General features: G+C 38.4%; 1 protein-coding gene across 5 annotated transcripts in view; it reads left to right on the plus strand.

Moving 5' to 3' along the window:
- LOC124595158 (sodium bicarbonate cotransporter 3) overlaps window positions 1-24,460 on the plus strand; it is a 976,895-nt gene that overhangs the window by 844,398 nt on the left and 108,037 nt on the right. For all 5 annotated transcript variants that reach the window (XM_047133764.1, XM_047133766.1, XM_047133768.1 and 2 more), the window contains one exon: window positions 14,162-14,341. In XM_047133764.1, the coding sequence (XP_046989720.1) occupies window positions 14,162-14,341 (180 nt within the window). The remainder of the gene's footprint in view (window positions 1-14,161; window positions 14,342-24,460) is intronic.

Raw genomic sequence — 24,460 nt, forward strand, 5'->3', positions numbered from 1 at the left:
ATATTAACAACAGTGTTCAGGTTCCCATAAGGAGGTTGTGTGCTGTTCATAAAAAAAGTTTGACTCCCTATTATGCTGTCTATCAGCCAAAACGAAAAAGTTATTAATCTGTGGTGGTTTCAGTGTAAAACTTCTAAGCAATTCTGATAGCAAAAGTGAACTAGAAGTGTTATTAATGACATATAACTTAGAATCAGTGATCAATTTCCCTACACATATAGCTCAAGACACTAGCACTCTAATAGATAATGTATTTTTACAGCAGGATGTAAAACTAACACTTGTTTTCCCCTTGATAAATGAATTATCAGACCATGATGCACAACTGATTAACTTACAAAACCTAGCAGAGTGGACAGTTCAGAAACCATTAAGCAAAAGTGTAAGGCTGGTCAACCCAGCATCTATAGAGCACTTCAGAGAAAGTTTAAAAAATGTTAATTGGGGCGATGTATGTAATGAGTGAAATGCCAAAGATCAATGCAACATATTTCTTGATAAATTTATATTCCTTTTTTAACACTGTTGCCCAAAAAAAATTACTAAATGTAACACCAGTTTTCAAAGAAACCTTGGATTACTACAGGTAATGAAGTGTCTTCAGAAAGTAAAAGAAAATTGTATGAGGCAGCAATAATTAGTAAAGACCCAGAAATAATTTTACACTGTAAAAATTATTGTAACATACTGAGAAAAGTTGTTAGAATATCAAAGAATATGTATATTAGAAATGAAATTAATAACTCAGGCAATCAAATCATATCAGTATGGAATGTTGTTACAAGAGAGACAAGAAAAGTAACCACTGGGGTAGGTAGTATTACTATTAAAAAGAATGAGACCATCTTAACCAACAGCACACAAGTAGCTGATGTATTTAACAACCATTTATTAAGTGTAGGTGAAAAAATTGGTGAGAATAGTGCAAAACAAAAAGGCAAGCAGTACATTGAAGAGTCATTTTTAAGAAATCCTAGTCAGATTAATTTTCATCTAACAACATCTTGTGAAATAAGGAACATCATTAAATCTTTGAAAATTAATGTTCTGTTTGGGTAGATGACATTTCTAACAAGATGTTAAAACAATGTGGAGCAGTTACAGCTGATGATCTGAGTCACATCTGTAAGGCATCTCTAACTCAAGGTATTTTCCAAGACAGGTTAAAATATGCCATTGTCAAGCCGCTCTACAAAAAATGGGACACCACAGATCTCAATAATTATTGGCCAGTATCCTGGCTTACAACATTTTCAAAAATCATCAAGAAAGTAACGTACTCAAGAGTGGTTAACCATCATAATATTACTTGGATAATTAGTAAATCACAGTTTGGATTTCAAAAATGCTGTTCCCCTGAGACAGCAATATACAGTTTCACTGCCAACATAATAGTCTTTAAATAGTAAAATGTCACCAATAGGAATTTTCTGTGGCTTGTCCAAAGCACTTGATTGTGTGAGCCATGACATTATGTTTCAGAAATTACAATTCTATGGTATAAATGGAACAGCATATGAATTATTTAAGTCATATCTACAGAACAGGAAGCAAAAAAGTTTCTTTACATGGTTTAAGTGATTTAAGGAAGTTTCCCGCTTCATGTAAATGGGTTGCAATTACATTAGGTGTTCTGTTGGGTTCAATCATGGGTCCCCTTCTGTTCTTAATAGTCCAGTAGAATTAGCATTCAAATTGGAAATAATTGCTACAAAAGGTTTCATTGTTTTATTGGCTTCATTTGTGTCCCAGTGTAGCTATCTTAAGTTTTCCCCCTGGGCAGAGTTGTGGAAAAGTGGGGGGGGGGGGGGGGGGGGGGGGCAAAAATGTACCCGAAAAAGGGGTATTTTATCGGTTTTATGATTATATCTCACAAATGACTCACAATATCGAAAATATGACCATTTGCATATTTTTTGCATTACCCATTTCCATACTAGTGCTCTTCAAAATTGGACCAATTTTACATGTTCATGAAAAATTTTAGTTTTAACCTCTGTTTTTTGGTAATACCATTGAAACTAACCCACCTCTCAATAGTCTCATTCATAAAAAAGGATATGGAGAGAGAAATTCTGCTTTCGATGAAACCAAAAGTGAATTTGTTGGACCACCCATTTGTTTACAGCTCCTCATTAAAGCTGGACCATTTCTCATAATCAATGAAGACAATTTCAAATGTAGTTCTTCAGTAATTCTTATGTACACTCTTTTAAACACAGACCTATAGTAACCCATTGTCTTGTACTTATTTAATATAGTAATAGAATAAAATATTAAAATTTTGTAAAATTTGAAAAATAATATTAAAAAAAGTTTTTCATGTATCGAGGGTTAAGAACTGAGACCTCGTGTCTGGCAGATGTCAGAAAAAGTCCTGGCTCAATAAAACTTGTAAGTGAAAAAAATATATGTTATAACAAAATGATACAAAAAAGACAATGACAACCTGAGAGCAATAAATAAAAAAAATCAAAGCAATAAAAATTTTTATTATAAAGTTATGTTTTTAGCTCTCCTGTAAAATTTGTCCTTTGTCTGATATGTGGTCTCTGTTCTTAACCCTCAATATAATGTAGTGATACCCATTCAGCTGATATGAAGGAGGCAGGAAGAGAGACACACTCCTTGATATTAGTAGTGGTTATTGTATTTTGTAATTACAAAATTTTACATAAATGTATGAGATGAAAAGAGTGAAAGTAGGTATGTACACAAATTTCACATACGTTGACGTTTGAATGTCATTGCACCACTCAGCTCCTCAAAGTCGGTAATTTTCATCACCTCGTATATACAGTCCAGGTCTTCATCAACATCTGGTTCGTCAGTTTCATCTGTTTGGAGGGAGTTAGTGCATGAGTTCCCCTTGCAGTTGACACAAATTAATGAGCACTTAATACCAGCCATCTGACACCCACAACTATCTGCGCAGCCTTTGTTGCATTTGCAGGAAATTGTTGAGATAACAGACTGTGGAGCTGGTTCTTTGGAGGTAGGAACGGGGCCAAGACCAAGCTCTGAAGCCTGCCATTCCCAGAGGAGTGGATCTGTCTGGTGTCCTATCCACATTTGTACTTGTAAGTAGGTCCTCAAGCAATGCTGGCGAGCTGCTTCCGACGTTTGTGGTGGGGATGCTAGGGTGAATCTGGATTTCACAATCACTTTGGAAAACAGATCAAATCGCAATTTGTCTAAAGTGTCTCCTGCCATACCGCCGTAGAGGGTTGTTAAAAATCGGAGGCCAACTGCGACAATAGCTTCAGCTTGAGTGTCATGCTCTAAGAAAGGTTTGATATCTTCCAGAAGACATTCATTTTTGACCAGTAAATTGACCACTTTCTTCTTGCCCTGACCGAAGAGGGCTGAAGTTGTCACATTCACTTATGGCGTGGAGAAATATGAGTGGCCTTCTGATGTTGTTTGCTAGTTTGAAACTGCTGGAACCAAATACTTTTGATGAGGTCTTCCTTCTTTCAGGTTTCAATAAATATATATTTTCTGATGGTGTGGCTAGGGCATTGAGCATGATGAGAAGGTCCGTATCCTCACCAACAACCACAACCTTCTCATGTTCCTGTGATACCTCAAGCGCTATGGTAACAATTAGGTGATCTGCGTCTTCATTACCTTGCTTTATGGAGAAGCCTTCTCTTCAAGCCTCGAAATAAGCAAGCTAATGAGACATGTTTTGTTTCAGTCATTGGAAAGGAATTGCTCCCGAGTCTTAGTCACTATCATTAACTCAGTAATGATGACCTCAGGAGTAGTGTGTCTTTTATTTTGATGGAGGCACTCAGCGTATTTGATGCTCTTGGTGGGCAGGTTTTCTGGGTAGCCAATCGAACACCACCTTGTTGCACTTCCGCTGTAGTGTCTTTTTAAGTATTCAACACATTTGGTTAGTGTTAACTGGCATGTTTTACCATTCTTCCGTACAACACAGTGGAGAAGAATTTTTGAACTGTTGAGTTTCACTAATCATATGCCCGTTCTGTGAGATTAAAACGTCAGGTTTTGTTGAATTGTGCGTTAGAAACCGTAAAAACTGAGTCTTACTATGATTTAACGTTAGTTTATTTTCTACAAGCCATGAACTGAAGTCATGTACTGCACTACTTGAAACTGAGTCAATGTTGCACACAACATCCTTTACTACCAAGCTAGTGTCATCAGCAAACAGAAATACTTTAGAGCAGGGCTTCACAACATACGTGCTCGCGGAGCAAGCTGTGAGCAGCAAGGAGCGAGCACGGAGCAGTGCGAGCACGCTATCCCCACTACCGGACCAGAGCGGAGAGTGGGGAGAGTGACGTGGGGCACACAACAGCTGCTGCCAGTCAATGTAAATCCGCGGCCACCTGCAGGGATATCACTCACGAATTATTACTGTGACAAATGAAACAAATAAAGGAGAATGTACACGTGCCACATAATTTTATTAGCTTAGTGTATGCCTCTACATTCGTATTAATTTGTGAACTGTTACACAATAAAATGTGTCGCTGAAGTGTGGGATTCTCGGTTATCTTGTACTTTTTGCCCTTTACAATTGCGTCTATGTTCGGAGTAATTGTTCTTGTGCATTTTAGGCGCAGTGTGCAGTTTAAATTTCGATCAGACAATGCGTTTCTCAGGCGCATCTTGTTACATTTCATTGCAGAGAACAGTTGTTCACAAACATACGTGGAACCGAACATTGATTTTATTGTAGCCGCCAGTTTGTGCAAACGAGGAAATCTATCGTAAGGGAAGTGTCTGTAGAATTCCAAAATGTTTTTCTTGTTCTGAAATTTGTCTCTGTATTCTCTCTCACACTGCAGGTCAATAATTTCTAGTTGTGACTCAGGACGAATCTCTTCAATATTCGCTGAATATGGAGAGGAGAACAGATCAAAATCACTGTCTACTGCTGTCAGATCTTGAAAGCGTTTATCAAATTCTTCCTTAAAGGCAACTAACCTATGTGAATAACGTTCACAGTCTTTGTGAACATCTTGCATGAATGATAATTTACGAAAGTGAGCTAGATTTTCTGTTTCCAGCTGACTCACCCAAAGTGTCAATTTCATTTTAAAAGCTCGTATTCGATCTATGAAATGAGTAATTAGCAGATCTTTACCTTGTAGTGAAATGTTCAAAGCATTCAGATGGCTAGTTAAATCTGCTAAGAACGCGAGATCTTATATCCGTGAAGGCTCTTTCAATTCAGGAACACACATGTTATTTATTTCCATGAACATATTTACCTCATCTAATAGGCATTGCCACGACTAAGCCAGCGGACCTCGCTGTAATAAGGCGGGCTACCATACTGACTTTCTACATCCTCAAGAAAGCTTTTCAATTGCCTGTGTTGTAGCCCATGCTTCCTTATATAATTGGTTGTATGAACAACAACATTCATCACATTATTTCATTCGGCACGGTCAGTTTTTGCATTTTCTCCTTCAACAGCGCAACGAAACCTGATTTTTTTCCCTGTCATTGCTGGTGCACCATCTGTAGACACTGAAACTAAAGAATTCCACGACAATCCTATATTTTCAACACTTTCTTCAACACTACTTAAAATATCACCTCCGGTTGTAGTGTTCTTCATGGCTACTACATCGAGGAGCTCCTCCCTCACCTGAAGATCTCTATTAACACCGCTAATAAATATTGCAAGCTGCGCTGTTCCAGTGATATCAACACTTTCATCCAGAGCTAGAGAATACGCCAAAAAATCTTTACGGATATTTGCAAGCTGGCTGTGGACGTCGTCTGCTATGTCCTGTATGCGACGCATAATGGTCATGTTAGATAATGGCACAATCCGAAACTGTTCAACTTGAGATGGACACAAATGTTCCGCGGCAACTACCAAACATTCTTTTATTAAATTGACATCAGTGAAGGGGCACAGGGATTTTGCTAAAAGCAAAGCAATTTTGTAACTCACTCTGAGAGCTGCCTCAGTTGATTTTTCTTCGTCGTCCAGATTTTCTTCGGATAGCTTCCTTATAAGTTTAATAACTTCCTGTGCACGATCTGGTCCACCACATTTTCCACTTCCGTAGTCTTTTGCTTGGTATGACATATAATGCAAATTAAATTTCCTAAAGGAATTCAGCGTTTTGTGACATACTAAACATTTTGCGACATCATCTTCTTCTGTAAACAGATACAATTCTTCCCAATGGGGGTTGAACTGCGAAAGCATGGTTGGGGTTATACGACGACGACTTGACATGATTCTTAACCAACGAAGTGACTGTTAGAGCTGATCGTAGTACTTTAAACGTTACACAGTCGGCGCAAGTTCAGTAGGCACACTGCGGCCCTATTCAAACGTGCGCGCGCATTTCCCCTTCCTCCCCTCCCTCCCTACTCCGCGACCTTGCACCTGCTCGCGAGCACGTGCCTGAGCAGACGCGAGTACTCGTGCTCAAAACCGGCCAGTTGTTAAGCCCTGCTTTAGAGTTACCCATAATACTAGAGGGCATATCATTTATATAAATAAGGTACAGGAGCGGCCCCAACACTGATCCCTGGGGCACCCCCCACTTGACAGCACCCCACTCAGATCCCACATCACAGCCGTTATCAACATTGTGAATAATGACCTTTTGCTGCCTGTTGCTAAAGTAAGAGGTGAACCGATTGTGAGCTACTTCCACTATTCCGTAATGGTCCAACTTCTGGAGCAGTATTGTGAGATCAACACAGTCAAATGCCTTTGTTAAATCAAAAAATACGCCAAGCGTTCGAAACTTTTTGTTTAGCCCATCCAGTACCTCACAGAGAAAAGAGAATATAGCATTTTCAGTTGTCAAACAACTTCTAAAGCCGAACTATACATTTGATAGCAAATCGTGTGATATAAAATGATCAGTTAACCTTACATACACAGCCTTTTTGATAACTTTTGCAAACACTGATGGCATAGAAATAGGTCTAAAATTATCTACATTATCCTTTTCTCCCATTTTATAAAGCAGCTTTACTACTGAGTACTTTAATCATTCAGGAAACTGACCATTCCTAAAGGAAAAATTACAAATATGGCTAAATACAGGGCTAATATGTGCAGCACAGTACTTTAATATTCTACTAGACACTCCATCATAACCATGAGAGTCCTTAGTCTTCAGTGATTTAATTATTGACTCAATCTCCCTCTTGTCTGTATCACAGAGGGATATTTCAGACCCAATCTCGGAAAGGCATTTGCTAAGAAATTTATATGATTTCCTGTAGAAACTAAATTTTTGTTTAATTCCCCAGCAATGCTCAGAGAATGGTTGTTAAATACTGTACATATATCTGATTTATCAGTAACAGAAATATTATTACTGCGAACTGACTTCATATCATCAACCTTACTGCGAACTGACTTTATATCATCAACCTTGTGCTGCTGACCAGACACTTCCTTCACAACTGACCGTATGACTTTAATTTTATCCTGTGAATTAGCTATTCTATTTGCATACCACATACTTTTTGCCTTGCTAATAACATTTTTAAGCACCTTACAATACTGTTTGTAATGGGCTGCTGTAGCTTGATTGTGACTACTTCTAACATTTTGATATAATTCCCGCTTTGTTCTACATGATATCCTTATCCCACTCTCTGTGGGACTCATAGTCTCACATCTTGTAGGCATCTGTTTAAAAGGTTAGGAATTCTTACAACAGCCTCACAGTACATTTACTCAGTAATAAAATTTGTTCAAAACAACAGTGACATCCGTGATTATAATACCACAAGAAAGAAAGACTTACACTGTCCTCTAATTAACCTATCTTTGGCACAGAAAGGGGTAAAATATGCTTCTGTAAGAATTTTCAATAAATTACCAGAGGAAATAAAATGTCTGACAGACAGCAGTAATAGTTTTAAAAATAAATTGAAATCATATCTACTTGACAACTCCTTCTATAACACAGATGTATTCTTGAATAGAAATAAATAAATCTATAGGTACAATGTATGCATTCTGTGGAATTTAATGGAATGGGATAGGTAATAAAATTTTTAAGTTAAAAAAAAAAGATACCTTGATTCATGCGTGCATTTCTTATGCACTTGACATGTTCCACATCAATATAGTTACCATGAGATTGATCAGTGGAACACATAACTAAGTAACTAAACTAACAAACTAGGTAACTAACTAAGGATGTCAGGAAATGCGCCTTAAGTCACTGAATGATTGCAAAGATAACTGGAGGAGAGTCCTATCAAGTCGTCAGAAAATTTTAATACTCTACTACAAACACTATCATAGTCAGAAGGAGGTTGTATTTTTAAACTGTTTGTGAGTTATGTAAATAGCTTATGTAAAAATAAATCCAATGTGCCTGTATTTGGTTCTTTATTAGTAGGTGCTTTATTTTCTGCTATCTTAAGGAAAAAATGATTAAAATGATTTCAGTGTGCCATAATTTCTGCCGTAGATATTTTCTGGGAACTTAATTTCATTCGTCTCACTGTTTTTATTTCTTTGAGTATTTGCCTTAGACTTTATTGCTACCTACATCACAAATATCCATTAGTCAGAAGAAATTTGGAGCATTCAGAGCTGCATAGTTATATGCATTGATCATAGAGAACTCATAATAAAGACAGAGCTGGTTGCATTTTCTTAGAGTAGTTGGCTTTGATAGTGAATGAAAAGCCACAAATTTTCAAAGCTGAATTGGAAAACTTCCTGATAGAAAAGTCATTTTATTCTGACCAAGATATACTGTTAGTGTTGCGTAAGGAAAAGAAAACTGGCTGTTCATCCTATTATATCCTAGTAAACTTAAATAATGATAAAATCAAATGAGTAAACTCGTTCATTAATGAACTTGCTCATTGTGGATGTATAATCTGCAGAGTGTATGAACAGAAGCACTACATTCCTGGCATATCCATTATTTCTCTTTACTGTACAAGACCTCGAAAGCGTCAAGCAAAATGTCTCAAAAATTAGTTTATGGAGAAAAGGTGATTTTTGCCTTGCAGTATCTACATTTAGTGTGGTGTACTAAACCTTTAGACACTAGGACAAAGTTAGGCTAAATGAGCAAGTTTTCGCTTTTTTATTTTTGTAGATAGTTACTTACTTGGTTAACAATAATGGAAATTCCTGGCTGGAGCACTGTGTTAAAAGAAGGAAAAGTCAACCACTCAACTATAGCAGATTGATGCATCGACACAGAAACAGTACAGGAAACAGCATTCACACTATCTTTCTTTAACTAAAGTAAACACACTCATGCACACAAGCACACAGACACCCAAACGTACACTTCTGTGGCCATTGCAAGACTGATTATTTATACTCGATTATTGAAAGCAGTTGCCTGATCTGACGGAGGAGGGAAGGGGGTATAGAAGGATATAAGGAAGGGGTGGTGGGAAAGAGGCATGTCTTTGGACAAATAACTCCACAGCAGCACAACAAGATAAAAGGTATACAGTGGGGAGAGGGGGGGAGGGGAAGAGAGAGAGGGGCAGTAGGGAGGGAGCATGCCTGCAGGGGGGGGGGGGGGGGGGCAGGCAAGAGTGGTGGAGTGGTGGGTGAAGCACAGTGCATGCTCAGGAGAGAAAACAAGTGGTGTGGACAGAAGAGTGAAGGAAAGTGTAAGATGACACATTGGGAATAGGTTAGTGGGTATTTAGGCCAGGAGGACTGTGAGGGCGCAGGGTAGTTATAGAGACAGTTCCTATCTGTGTAATTCAGAGAAACTTATGCTGGAAGGGAGTGTCCAAATAGCCCATGTAGTGAAGTAAAGTTTATGGTTTACCAGAGTGGCAGTGGCCATTCATGCAAGTATATGGTTGGTTACTTGTCGTGTCCACATAGAATACTGTACAGTAATTGCAGTGTAGCTGGTATACAATGTAGCTGTTTTCACACATGGCCCTGCCTTTTATTAGGTAGGAAATGTCTGTGACCAAACAGTAGTAGGAGGTGGTGGGTTAGTGTATGGGACAGGTCTTGCATCTGGGGTGACCACAAGCGAATGATCCATGGGGTTGTGGATTGGGAGCAAGGCTGAAATACGGATGGATGAGGATATTCTGTAGGTTGGGTAGGTGATGGAACACTACTTTGAGGGATGTGGGTAGGGTTTTTGGTAGGATATCTCTCATCTCAGGGCACAAAGAGAGGTAGTTGATGCTCTGGTGAAGAAGGTGGTTGAGCTATTAAAGGCCAGGGTGATACTGAGCAATCATAGGAGTGCTGGTCAGTGGCTGGTTAACAGGTTTACTGGTGTCAGAAGATCAGATGTCACAGGAGATTTGTTTCTGGACGAACTGGATAGTATACAGTCTGTCACTAACAGCCCTGGTAAGGTTATCAATATATTTTGCCAACACCTACTTTCCACTGCAGGTGCAGTATCTATGGATGGCACAGCTGTAAGGAAGAGACTTTTTGACATGGAACAAGTGACAGCTATTCAAAGTGGAGGTACTGTTGGTGTTTGTGTGCTTGTCATTGACATATGAGGGCAGTTCAATAAGTAATGCAACACATTTTTTTTCTCGACCAATTTTGGTTGAAAAAACCGGAAATTTCTTGTGGAATATTTTCAAACATTCCTGCTCTGTCTCTTATAGTTTCACTGACTTCCGACAGGTGGCAGCGCTGTACAGAGCTGTTAAAATGGCGTCTGTAACGGATGTGCGTTGCAAACAATGGGCAGTGATCGAGTTTCTTTTGGCGGAAAACCAGGGCATCTCAGATATTCATAGGCGCTTGCAGAATGTCTACGGTGATCTGGCAGTGGACAAAAGCACGGTGAGTCGTTGGGCAAAACGTGTGTCATCATCGCCGCAAGGTCAAGCAAGACTGTCTGATCTCCCGCGTGCGGGCCGGCCGTGCACAGCTGTGACTCCTGCAATGGCGGAGCAAGCGAACACACTTGTTCGAGATGATCGACGGATCACCATCAAACAACTCAATGCTCAACTTGACATCTCTGTTGGTAGTGCTGTCACAATTGTTCACCAGTTGGGATATTCAAAGGTTTGTTCCCGCTGGGTCCCTCGTTGTCTAACCGAACACCATAAAGAGCAAAGGAGAACCATCTGTGCGGAATTGCTTGCTCGTCATGTGGCTGAGGGTGACAATTTCTTGTCAAAGATTGTTACAGGCGATGAAACATGGGTTCATCACTTCGAACCTGAAACAAAACGGCAATCAATGGAGTGGCGCCACACCCACTCCCCTACCAAGAAAAAGTTTAAAGCCATACCCTCAGCCGGTAAAGTCATGGTTACAGTCTTCTGGGACGCTGAAGGGGTTATTCTGTTCGATGTCCTTCCCCATGGTCAAACGATCAACTCTGAAGTGTATTGTGCTACTCTTCAGAAATTGAAGAAACGACTTCAGCGTGTTCGTAGGCACAAAAATCTGAACGAACTTCTCCTTCTTCATGACAACGCAAGACCTCACACAAGTCTTCGCACCCAAGAGGAGCTCACAAAACTTCAGTGGACTGTTCTTCCTCATGCACCCTACAGCCCCGATCTCGCACCGTCGGATTTCCATATGTTTGGCCCAATGAAGGACGCAATCCGTGGGAGGCACTACGCGGATGATGAAGAAGTTATTGATGCAGTACGACGTTGGCTCCGACATCGACCAGTGGAATGGTACCGTGCAGGCATACAGGCCCTCATTTCAAGGTGGCGTAAGGCCGTAGCATTGAATGGAGATTATGTTGAAAAATAGTGTTGTGTAGCTAAAAGATTGGGGAATACCTGGTGTATTTCAATGCTGAATAAAACAACCCCTGTTTCAGAAAAAAAATGTGTTGCATTACTTATTGAACTGCCCTCGTACATATTTATGGAGCCATCTGAAAGGTTGAGATCAACATCTAGGAAGGTGGCTTGTTGAGTTGAGAAGAACCGGGTGAAGTGGATTTGGGAATGGATGTTGAAGTTAGGAGGAAAGAGCAAAGGTTGTCCTGGCCATGGTGCCATGTCACCAGTCAGTCTGAACCAGACACAAGATTTTAGGTGTTGACTACATAGGAAGGATTCTTCCAGATTACCCATAAGTAAGTTGGCATAGAATGATGGCATTTGAGTACCAATGGCAGTATCAACACATCATATCACCAATTGATACGTAAATCTGGCTACATGAATAACAGTTACAGGCTTTAAAAATTATATGTACAGATGTCAGTTAGTAATTCCTATCCATCATCCGTTACACATTACTGTGGAATGGGTGTCAAGGAGAAACTTTTTCAATTGTTTTCAGATTGTTCTTGTTGTTTGTCAGACATTTTATACCACTGTATAAGTGATCAAAAATTTTTGTTGCAGCATTGTGCACCCCTTTTTGTGTTAAAGACAACCTTAATGTGGATTAATGAACATAATTTTTTTGTTTGGTATTGTAATTATGCACATCATAGTTTCTTTTGAACTGAAGTGGGTTATTAGCAACAGACTTCATAAATATACTGTGAAGCAGTGATCAAAATGCCCAACTCCTTTAAGAGACATCTACGAGATGATTGTGGAAAAATCTTTATCTTTTTCATGAATAGGTCATTGTATTGAGTGATGAGTAATGAATGTCTCAAAAATAATATAGAGCCAAATTTAAATGGTAAAAAAAATACATCAAAATGTAACTCAGTTGCAAGTGATCTACTTAATCCCAACAGCAATTTAACCAAGTCATGCTTTGGAATTAACTGAACCATTGTCATTAACTGGTTTTTTATGTTTCATTGAGTGGTTCAGTTGACCTCCATGTCCCATTACCCTCAACTTTACTCTACTTCCAAAATTGTGTTAGTATTTGCAACCAAAAGAATTTTCTCTGCCGGGACTCTTCACACTAGGGCAAAAGATGGACACTCATCAGCCCATGAACTGACATTCTCTCCTTTCAACAAATTCATCCTTGTCATCTTTCTTTTTGATATTACTCTATGATTTTTTCCATGAGTTTGCTTGCAGAATCTTATCCAAGATATTCTGTGAACCTTCTTGATATTTTCTTCCATTATTCCTAAAAGAGATTTTTTTAAGTTTTGGTGAAATTGCTCAATTGTTTCTGCAGAACCATATTCCTCTTACCATTTCTAGGAATTGGTTTTCTTGTGTGATGTTTTCTTTTGCTTCTAAAGTTGACAAAAAGTCTCAACATGTAATAGCGTTTACAGACTGTAAGAGGTAATGCAGGGGTTCAGATGTTGGACTTGTATGCTGATGAAGACAAGTTCAAGTCCTGGCCTCATAATCTTGATAATGGTCTTCATAACTCCCTTAAACCATCTTTGTTTACTATTGGTGTCATTAATTGAACTAGAAAACTTTCCAAAACTGGTCCATTACTATTTCTGAGATGACCACAGTGTTGATATAAATTAAATAAATAAATGTCATGTGACTAGGGCCTCCAGTCCAGTAGACCATTCGCCGGGTGCAAGTCTTTCGATTTAATACCACTTCAACGACTTGCTCATCGATGGGGATGAAATGATGATGATTAAGACAACACAACACCCAGTCTCTGAGTGGAGAAAATCTCCGACCCAGCCGGGATTCGAAGCTGGGCCCTTAGGATTGACATTCTGTCGTGATGACCATTCAGCTACTGGGGTCGGACTTGATATAAATTGAACTCTGAGTGTGGAGAGAGGAGAAAAGAAAAAGAAAGAAAGAAAGAAATTTTTACACAATAGACAGTAATGCTAACTCACATATGTACATATAATTACAACATCATCTATAAGTTAATAACTCATACTATTCAATACAGGTAATATCTAGTTTCCTCAATAATAGAGGCCCTACCGTTCTTCAGCATTATGGTGATCCAGAGGCTCAGATCTCTCAAATATTGCTGTAGCACCACAACTGCAACCCCCACCCCCCACCCCACCACCAAACTTTACTGGCTTTTAACAGCATGTACATTCAGACAGATGTGTGAGTGAACTATATTAAAGTTTATGCTATCAGATACAGATTGGAAAAAAATTATTTATGCAGATTTCATTTTTCAAATTTTTAATTTTCTTTATTTGTTTCAACCAACACTTAAACATTGTATTGAACTTACAGTGACAAACAACATCTGTCAGTTACATATCCTGTTTGTGTTGTCTAGCTCCACTTTTAACTATATTCATATTTTTTTTAGGTGCCCAGAGAATTCAAGCCAACATTACCTGACCGTGGGTGGCTCATTTATCCATTTAATAATAATCCTCCATGGACAGCAATTGCAGCAGTTTTGCCAGCTCTCCTGGGTACAATTCTCATATTTATGGATCAGCAAATCACAGCTGTTATTGTCAACCGCAAAGAAAACAAATTAAAGGTTAGTGTATTACAGTCAATTAGGGTAGCTTTTTACCTGTCAGGGTATCTTTGTACCACTTACCATTTTTGTTTCAAATGGCTGCAGCTCCACCTACTTGCATTATTTTGTACCAAAAGTAACAGCTTTATTATATCTGTAACTTCTAGTTTGTATTTCAGCTGTCTTTCCAATATAACTGCAAGCTCTTAGGCTTGTGATTATCTCCAGATAGCTCAGTGATTGTTTGGTCTAAGAATGACAATGCTCTTCAGTAAATAACAAAGCAACAGCACCAACATTTTACATGGGTATTAGGTATTCTTAAAAATTAATATTTATCAATATGGAAAATGTAACAGATTGTCACAGTGTAGAATAGTCTGTGCTAGGTCACTGAGAAGACAGCAAAAGGAAAGCTGGAAATTTCAAGTTTTGCATTTAAAAGTAATTCACACAGCATAATTTGACAGTTGCCCAGACTCCCTTATGGAGAACATTGGAACAGGCATTCCTGGCACTGATAAGTTACCATGTCTGGATGGAATCTCCCTGGCATTGGCCTCCTTACTTAGCATTTATCATAAATCTCTTGGTCAGTACAAAGATTCAAGGAACTGGGAGAAAGCACAGGTGATTCCTGCATACAAGAGAGATAAAATAATGGATCCACAAAATTATTGACCAATATACTTAATATTGATTTGCTGCAGAATTCTTGAGCAAATATGAAATTCAAATATAATACATTTTCTCGAGGCATAAAATCTTCTGTCTACAGAACAACCTGACTTTAGAAAACATCACATGTAAGAAACTCAGCAAGATCAATATCCAGCAAAACATAGATGAAGGGCAAGAGGCAAATGCAAACTGTTAACAAAAGACAGTGCGTACAGAATAGATTCCCAGATATAGGAGTGGCTTGAAGACTTCTTAAAGAATAGAACCTAGTATTTTGTCCTTGATGGCAGGTGTTAATCAGAGTCAAGAGTATCATCAGGAGTGGCCCAGGGAAGTGTAGTAGGACTGCTGTTGTTTTCTATATACATAATGATCTGCCAAACACAATGAGCAGCAATCTGCAACTGTTCCCTTATGATTCTGTAGTATACAACAAAGTGTCATTATTGAGAGGCAATAGGACTATTCAGGATGACTTAGATAGAGTTTCTATTTAGCGTGATGAATGTCAGCTTGCTCTAAATGTACAAAAATGTAAGTTGATGCAGATGAGCAGGACAAATAAACTTGTATCATCCAAATGCTGTGTTACTGGTGTGCTGGTTGACATAGTCATATCAATTAAATATCAACGTGTACTGTTGCAGAGTGATATGAGATAGAATGAACATGCAAAATCAGTAGTAGGGAAAGCAAACTGCCAACTGCAGTTTGTTGGGCGACTTCTAGGAAAGCATAGTTCACCTACAAAGGAGATCTTGGGTAGAACACTAGTGCAACCCATTCTCAAGTACTGCTTGAGTGTTTGCGATCTCTATCACTTTAAATTAAAGGAAGGTATCAAAGCAGTTCAGAGGCTTGCTTCTAGATTTGTTACCAGTGGATCTGATCAATATACGAGTATTACAGAGCTGCTTTATGAACTCAAATGAGAATCCCAGAAGGGAAGACATTATTATTTCTTGAAACACTATTGAGAAAATTTAGAGAACCAACATTTTCAGCTGATTGCAAAAGAATTCTACTGTCACCAACTTACAACTTCCGTAAGGATCACGAAGAGAAAATAGGAGAAATTAGGGCTCATATGGAGTCTTATAGACAGTAGTTTTTCCTGTGCTCCATTTGGAAATGGAACAGGAAAGGGAGTGGCTAGTAGTGGTGTGCCATATGGTGGCTTATGGAGTATGTATGTAGATGTAGGTGTGGAAACCAGGTTTCCTGGACTGGAAATTGGTGAGTTCCTCCAGTGCTGTGTAACCATAAGCTCTGACCTTGCTTTAGTGACAACAATGCTGTTTGGCAGTGGAACTTTGGTTTGACTGCTCAGATCATCAGAACAATGTGAACTTCAATTTAAAAAGAGAGAGAGAGAGAGAGAGAGAGAGAGAGAGAGAGAAAGAAAGTGCTAACTACTAAGGTGGGCAACATGCCAGTGGGATAGATGCTTGTAGAGGTGAAATAGCTTACAGCAGACTGCCTCTGGTGTGCCTACAGCATTTTAGTTGGGTTTGGAAAAATTCTGTCTACATGAAAGTACATTTACGCATAAAGACGGTGTTCTGAATCTAAATTCAGTCACTAACCAAAGTTTGGCCTCCAAATTGAATGAACAGTTAGATAGTGATATGAAGGAAGGGCATTTAGCTCTTGAGACAATTTTTATTACCGTGCAATTTCTGTGCTGACAAGGACTAGCAATTAGAGGGCATGAAGATGTAAACTCAAATTTTTTTTCAATTGTTGGAACTCTAGAAGAATTACACACCTGAGTTTAAAGATTTGTTAGGGCATTTGGGGTATAAGTGGATGTCCCACGATATTCGAAATGAGGTCGTTGATCTAGTAGGAAAGTATGAGTTCAGAAAGGTATTGGCTTCAGTCAAGAAGACTGAACATTTTTCTATTATGGTTGACGAAATAAGTGATTCTTTGATTCATGAACAAATGTCATTTTGTATTCGTACTGTCGATGATTCCTTAATCATCAACAAAGACTTTATCGGCTTACACGAGACCCCCAACACTGAAACACAAACTCTGTTTAGTTTTTTTAAAGATGTTTTTGCTCATCTTGATTTGTCTATGGATATCTTAAGAGGACAGTGCTATGATGGTGCCATGAATATGAGAGGTAACTTGAAAGGACTAAAAACGTTAGTTTCGGATGTACAACTGAAAGCACATTATGTGCACTGCACTGCTCGCTGTTTAGACGTGGCAGTTGTAGACAGTCTCTGCCATCTTACGTCTATGAGGGGAAATTATGGCTTTAGCCAAGGACTTAATAAACACCGTAAGGGGATCCAGCAAAAGGATGGGACTTTTCAGAAGCATATGCTGTGAGAGCACCAACAACCAAGCTGGTCTACAACCCTTTAGCCCGACTCGATGGACTATGCGAGCTTTTAGTATCTTGAGATTATTGAACAACTTTGAAGAACTTTTAGAGTTTTTTGAAACATTTTCTGCAGAGAACAAAACAGAGGCAGATTGCAAATGTGCAGGCTACCTTGAGTCAATATTACAATTCAAGACTTATTTCTTTCTACATCTTTATTGCCATGCAATTAACCCAGTAGAGGATGTCAATGAAAAAATTCAATGCCCTCATCTAAGTGTTCCTGATCTGGAAAAAAAATATATGAGGGCTTGATTTGTATATTGAATGGAAGGCGTGATAGTTTTGAACACTTTTGGGAATTGTGTTGAAAAGAAAAACCTTCACAAGTTGATGATCCGTCGCTTCCTCGGGATCGAAGTATATCAAAGAAGTATGAAAACAATGAAGCTAGCTCATCACACACTTTCAAAACCCCAAAGGAATGCTACAAAGCTGTTTACATTGAAGTTTGTGAAATGGTGCAATCTTGCATTACTGAGCGGTTTGCTTCATCTGGACTCACACAGGTCATTGCAGTTGAACAAGAGTGCTTGCGTTTAGTAAACAGAGGTGAAAAAAAAATTGGAAAAATCAACTGAGTTTTTCAAAAATGACCTAGACTGTGCTTACACTTGAATATGTTAGCCAATATTGCTAATAAAAAACAACTCATCTTGAAAAACTTGCATGATGTAAGAAAGTACATTACACAACAGCCTGCAGTTGGACAGTTGGAGAAATCGTATGTGAAGTAGTGAAGTGCAGTAAGCTTCTCCAACCAGTTCCAGTCACAACAGCAACAGTGGAATGGTCATTTAGTGCCCTTAGACGTTCGAAGTCATATCTCATCTCCGATCAACAATGGGACAGAAGCGACTGAACAACTTGGCTGCTCTTCATGCCCACCGAGATGTTGTGGATGAGTTGGATATCTGGTGAGTCATCAAGAACTTCATATTCAGTAATCCAGTCAGACAGTCGACATCTGCACATTTCTAAAGACACTCTAGCCCTAAATATGGCATTTAGAGCAATATTAAATATCTTTATAAAATAGAGAATTAAATACATACACAATGTTAAATTTTCAGTTTCAAAATATTAGTACTACTTTAGTATTGTATTACTATGGTATTGTATTAGTTATTTTCAAATACTCAATTACTTTTAGGTTTTAGGGCCCAATTAAAACCCGCTATTTACATACTTTTTGACTGAAAGTATTAGGCATACTGTATTAACTTTATTAACTGTATTAAAGCATTAACTTTGAGATATTGTTTTATTTAATGAATCCTGAACCTTATTCAAAATAAGCTTAAATTAGCTATTTCACTTATTAAACAAAGTGCTATTACTGTGCGACATCAATATTTTATGTTTTATTCATTTAATAATAGTTTATTTCACTTATTAAACACAGTGTTATTACTGTGCAACATCAATATTTTAAGTTTTATTCTTTTAGTGATAGTTTAGGATCTATTTAAATATAATTTCAGTCTTTTCAGGGCTATATATTCACTGCTCTGTAATAGTCTATAAGCATGATTATTACTGTAAATTAAATTAGCTTTTTACGAAAATACCGTGCTTGTTTATGTTTATGTTTTGTTTCTTTTTTCAAAGCGAAAACATGTGTCAGCCTTGTTGTCTATAAGACTCCATATGGTGACAGTAGAATTCTTTTGCAATCAGCTGAAAATGTTGGTTCTCTAAATTTTCTCAATAGTGTTTCAAGAAATAACAATGTCTTCCCTTCTGGGATTCTCATTTGAGTTCATAAAGCAGCTCTGTAATACTCGTATATTGATCAGATCCACTGGTAACAAATCTAGAAGCAAGCCTCTGAACTGCTTTGATACCTTCCTTTAATTTAAAGTGATAGAGATCCCAAACACTCAAGCAGTACTTGAGAATGGGTTGCACTAGTGTTCTACCCAAGGTCTCCTTTGTAGATGAACTATGCTTCCCTAGAAGTTGCCCAACAAACTGCAGTTGGCAGTTTGCTTTCCCTACTACTGATTTTGCATGTTCATTCTATCTCATATCACTCTGCAACAGTACATGTTGATATTTAATTGATATGACTACGTCAACCAGCACACCAGTAACACAGCATTTGGATGATACAAGTTTATTTGTCCTGCTCATCTGCATCAACTTACATTTTTGTACATTTAGAGCAAGCTGACATTCATCACGCTAAATAGAAACTCTATCTAAGTCATCCTGAATAGTCCTATTGCCTCTCAATAATGACACTTTGTTGTATACTACAGAATCATAAGGGAACAGTTGCAGATTGTTGCTCATTGTGTTCGGCAGATCATTTATGTATATAGAAAACAACAGCAGTCCTACTACACTTCCCTGGGCCACTCCTTATGATACTCTTGACTCTGATTAACATCTGCCATCAAGGACGAAATACTAGGTTCTATTCTTTAAGAAGTCTTCAAGCCACTCCTATATCTTGGAATCTATTCTGTACGCACTGTCTTTTTTTAACAGTGTCGAGTTATCTAGAGTCCAGTTTTCGGAGTTCTAATGTTGATCATATGACTCTAAAATGCTTAAAAAGCTTTAAAACTCACTATTTTTCATCTAAAATTTACAAAATTTCCCATGGCAAGACCCCAATTATGTCCTCCCCCCCCCCCCTCCCCAATATTTTTTATAAGTCAGCGCCCGTGATACACTATATGGGTCAACTCTGTTATACTATTTGAAGATCTTCATGTGGCTGACCATGAAGGAATGACGCTGGCCACAGGGGTATTCAGGATTAGCCTCATTTCCACCTTTGCGTTGAGGCTGTGACACCGCTATTTTACATCAGGTGGCAACTCCTCATGGTGCAATAAGCATATAAGGCATACTTTTTGCTGTAATCAATATTACACAGTACTGTTGTTCACCTACCCTTCAAGTAACTTTTTGTTAGTCATTTGTAGGAAGAAGCCCATTGGGATTCATTCAATTAGCTGTATGTGACAAGTGTAAATCTTTTATGCCTAAGTTGAAGCAAATCACCATCTTTGCTTCCTAAGAGCCCCAGAGTTATTGTAGATATTTTAGTGTCACCAAAGTGCTGACACTAGCATTTGTACTTGTGTCGCTGCTGCAATCAGAAGTAATGTCTAATTTGATTACAGTTTGTTTTGATGGACTTTTATTTAACATTTAATTCTTTCTTTCACATGTATTTGGTTCTTTTTTTCCTGTGGTGTGAGTGAACATCCCAGCTGACAGGCTTCACCCAATGTGTAATATAGATTGGCTGCTGTTGCGCATGCCACACAGGCCACAGATGTTGAGAGGAAAAGCTCCATGATGCCACATAGAAGCTGTTCTTTTTTTTTTTTTTAATTGATTATTGTTAACTTTTTTTTCCTAATTGGAGAAAATTATCGTGGAAGTGTTAAAACTTGTTAATTAGCTCCAGTGAGGAACATTTAGCACAAATTTTTCCAAAATTTATTATATATTAGTGAAAAAACTTGACTATTTTTACATAGTAGTGATGGAAAAACATCACAACTAATTTTTTTCAGAGCTGGCAGCCTTTTCTCAGAACAGATTGAACCTGCTATCAGGAAAAAAATCTCAAGAAAGATAACCGCTATAATATGATAACAATTTTAAAAGACAGCACTCATAGTTTTGTTTGACCTACTAAATGAATTCACAGTCTACACCCTGGAAATGCATGTGATATAAATGCAGGCGATATTCAAGGCACTGTGGCAGATGAGACGTGAGAAGGAGAACAATTTTCTTATATAATCAGTTCTTGAATATATCCATCACAGAAAACAATTCAGACAATCCTGCATGTTGTTTCCTTGCTGTTGAGCCAGAAGGTCGTAAACCATTGGATTAAAAGTAGCAAGAAGTGGAGGAAAATATGCTGTGGAAAGTATAACAAACACCTTCCAGTCACAGAGACAGTATGATGTAGGACACCAGTTTCCATTAGCTTATTGTTCTCTGATCTATGGCTTTTTACTCCAGAAGATGGACCATTTGATTTGTGGAGTATATATTTTTATACCACATTACAACTCATTGTGTTCTCTTGCTCACACTTCAGTAATAACATGTTGCACCAGTAACACAAGAGCAGGGTCTGGGATGGAACAGAACAAACTGGGAGGAGACTGCTGAGAGTGTGACCTTTTATACAACTATGTTTACATACCTATAAATCAAATTAAACTTGTCTCTGTAGCCAAGATTGCTAACACATACCTTTTTGGTGGTGCCCAACTTGAGAGTAAGGTGGTTCAAGCTCTGGGGTGGAAAATTTTCACTGCAATTGTTTGGACAGCAAGGGAAAGAGAGGTGGTGGTATTAAGTTCCTGACTGCATCAATGTACTGGATTAAATTCCAAACATCTCCATAATGTCTTGTGAAGTGAGGCCATATGACGCTGTGGATGGCAATCCACGCAATGGATGGGGATGTTAAGCTTGGCAGTCCCTTGGTGCTGTTCGAGGGGAATAGGCTATGTTTTGGCACTGGATTTCAATGTCTCCCTCCCTTTCATCCATAACAACACAATCACAACATGACACTATAAAAACACTTGTCACACTCATCTGCATGACACAGATACACACTTGATACTTCATAAGAGGTTGGAGGATGACAATGGCAAACCATCACTAACAGGATCTTATCGAGAGAGGCAATGCAAGAATTCCTGCATCTGCTTCCCTACACTTGACGGTATTTACTTGGTATGGGGCCACCTTGACAGCAAATTAAATTGCCATTATTCTCAGGTGTCCTGCAACCAATCTCCTGTTGCCATGCCATCTCCCTCATCCCTCTCCCCCTACAAGCTTTCTACTCCTCATTACTACATACTTAAAGCTGGCCTGCTCACTTAAGTTTGCTTGTCTCCACTAACACTCGTACACCTCTCCTTTCTTTCTTTCTTTCCTTTCCTTTCCTTTCCTTGTGTCTTCCTTCAGGGTGTATATGACCCGGAAGATCCGGGAGAAACCTGGGAATTTTTTCATCCGGGAGAAAACCAGGAAAAAACCGGGAATTTTTTAGAATTCCGGTAATTTTTCATTGTTTATGTTTTCAGTTAAATTTTTGTTTTTTTGGCTGGTAAGAACCGATACTCTAACAAAGGATATTACTGTATCCAGCTATTGCAGAATAATATTGCAGCAGTAAAACATGATCAAGAAAAAAAAAACGAAAACAAAACTTAAATTGCAAAGGAAATGCGCCATATACAGCAACAAAACACAGTGCTCATACAAGCGTCTGCCAACATCAAAAGATGTCAAAGGCTTTAAGAAGACTATGCAATGTTTCGTAACAACAAATTGCCTCCGATGAGCGTGACGTCACAACTGTTTACATTAGATTCGTTTTAGCAGTTACAAGCGGGATCATGCGCATGCGCAGTTTAGTAGTACCTTCTCCTGCTTCTGGCTACAGAAATGTAGCTGTTGGCTTTGTGAGCAGTCGCAGCAAGCAGCTAGATGCTACCGGGAAAATTTTTACTGGAGCGCCCACGCTGCCAGATTGATGCATGCGCAGCAGGCCTACATCTAGGAGGGGAGGGGGCAAATTCATATTCTTGAGGGGAGAAAACCTTGTTTCACAAAGCAACTGGCATCTAGCATCCAGTGCACGTTAGTCTATCGATTATTCATATGACTTTAATCCTTGTCGCATGTAGAAACAAACTTTCCTACAGAAAAAGGAGGCTATACAAGCTGAGCAGAGTTAAGGCCGAACGGATGAATGCCAAGCCAACCGCTGTCTTATTGTGTGGTTGATTGGGTTTGCAAATGATGAGCATTGTTATAATTACTAGCGAAATCCATAGATTCAGACTACAGGAGTGAAAATAAATGTATAACAGGTAAGAAAGATTACGTACTACCTTCTCGGTGTAACCAAGAAAATGAAATTTTGACAGAAAATTTTTGGTCATATCGCTATACTAGTTGTACAGTCCCCAGCTAGCAGCCGCTGTAAGTTCCATTCTGGATGAAGCGCGGAAAACCCGTTGTACGAACATGTAACAACGTCTAACCAGAGAATAATAGCAGGATAACTAAACCGGTGAGTCTGGGAGAATTAGTGACATTAACCTGCGAATAACCTTTGACATTGGCAGGTATTGTTACAGAATTAGCGATAACAAGACTGTTTGTTAGGAGGAGGAAGGAGAAGAAACGGGGACATCACACAAATTACGAAACAATATGACGATTCCAAATTTTTATAAAAATTTCATACTACTACTTTTGGATCTCATGCTTGAGGAACTGGAGCGTATGAATGAAGTGTGAAACTATTTCCTAACGTAAAGCATTTTGCTTGTAGTAGGCCTAATAGGCATTCGATATTGGTACTTCGTGTATTATATTCCATCGTGTTATAAAAATGGCCATTTGTGCGTTTATTTGGTGTGTGTTACAAAATTGCTGCAGTATTAGAAAGGCCTATTTTGTTTTATCTATCAGACAGTGACAAAATAGATGTAATCAGATCAAGAAGCCACACCAGTCGTGGATATTATTTGTGTTAACAGCTTTTTCAGTATTAAATAACATTTCAATTTTTCATGTAGCAAAATGTGTGACGAAATTTGATGAGGTAATAGATACTTTCGCAGAAAGGAGAGCATGCCGTGTAAAGCTGTAGCAAGATTAGAGAGAAAAAAATTCTAGAAGTTAAGGTTTGAAGAAATGTGTATTTTCTTGCTTGTCTCATGCCTTTACTGGGTTTATGTATCCTATATTTAATTTTATGCCACACAAAGCAAGAAGTTGTTAGCTGATAGGGAATAAAGAGTGCAAATTTTCTGAAGAGTTCTTCCTTTTTTAAAAAAAAAGAAAAAAAGAGTGACAGGAAGTCGAACCGGCCGACTGTAAGGAGGAGAGGCACCACAGGACATTTTGATTTCCACTGTCCTGAATATGGTTTGAAGGCATCCATTACAAAATATACATGTTTCAGTTCCACGGAATGAAATACAGTGACATGCGATAGAAAAATTCTGTGTGAGGAGGCATGGTACTGCACTTTGGCACAC

This window comes from Schistocerca americana, chromosome 2, assembly GCF_021461395.2.
Source record: "Schistocerca americana isolate TAMUIC-IGC-003095 chromosome 2, iqSchAmer2.1, whole genome shotgun sequence".
Lineage (NCBI taxonomy): Eukaryota > Metazoa > Arthropoda > Insecta > Orthoptera > Acrididae > Schistocerca > Schistocerca americana.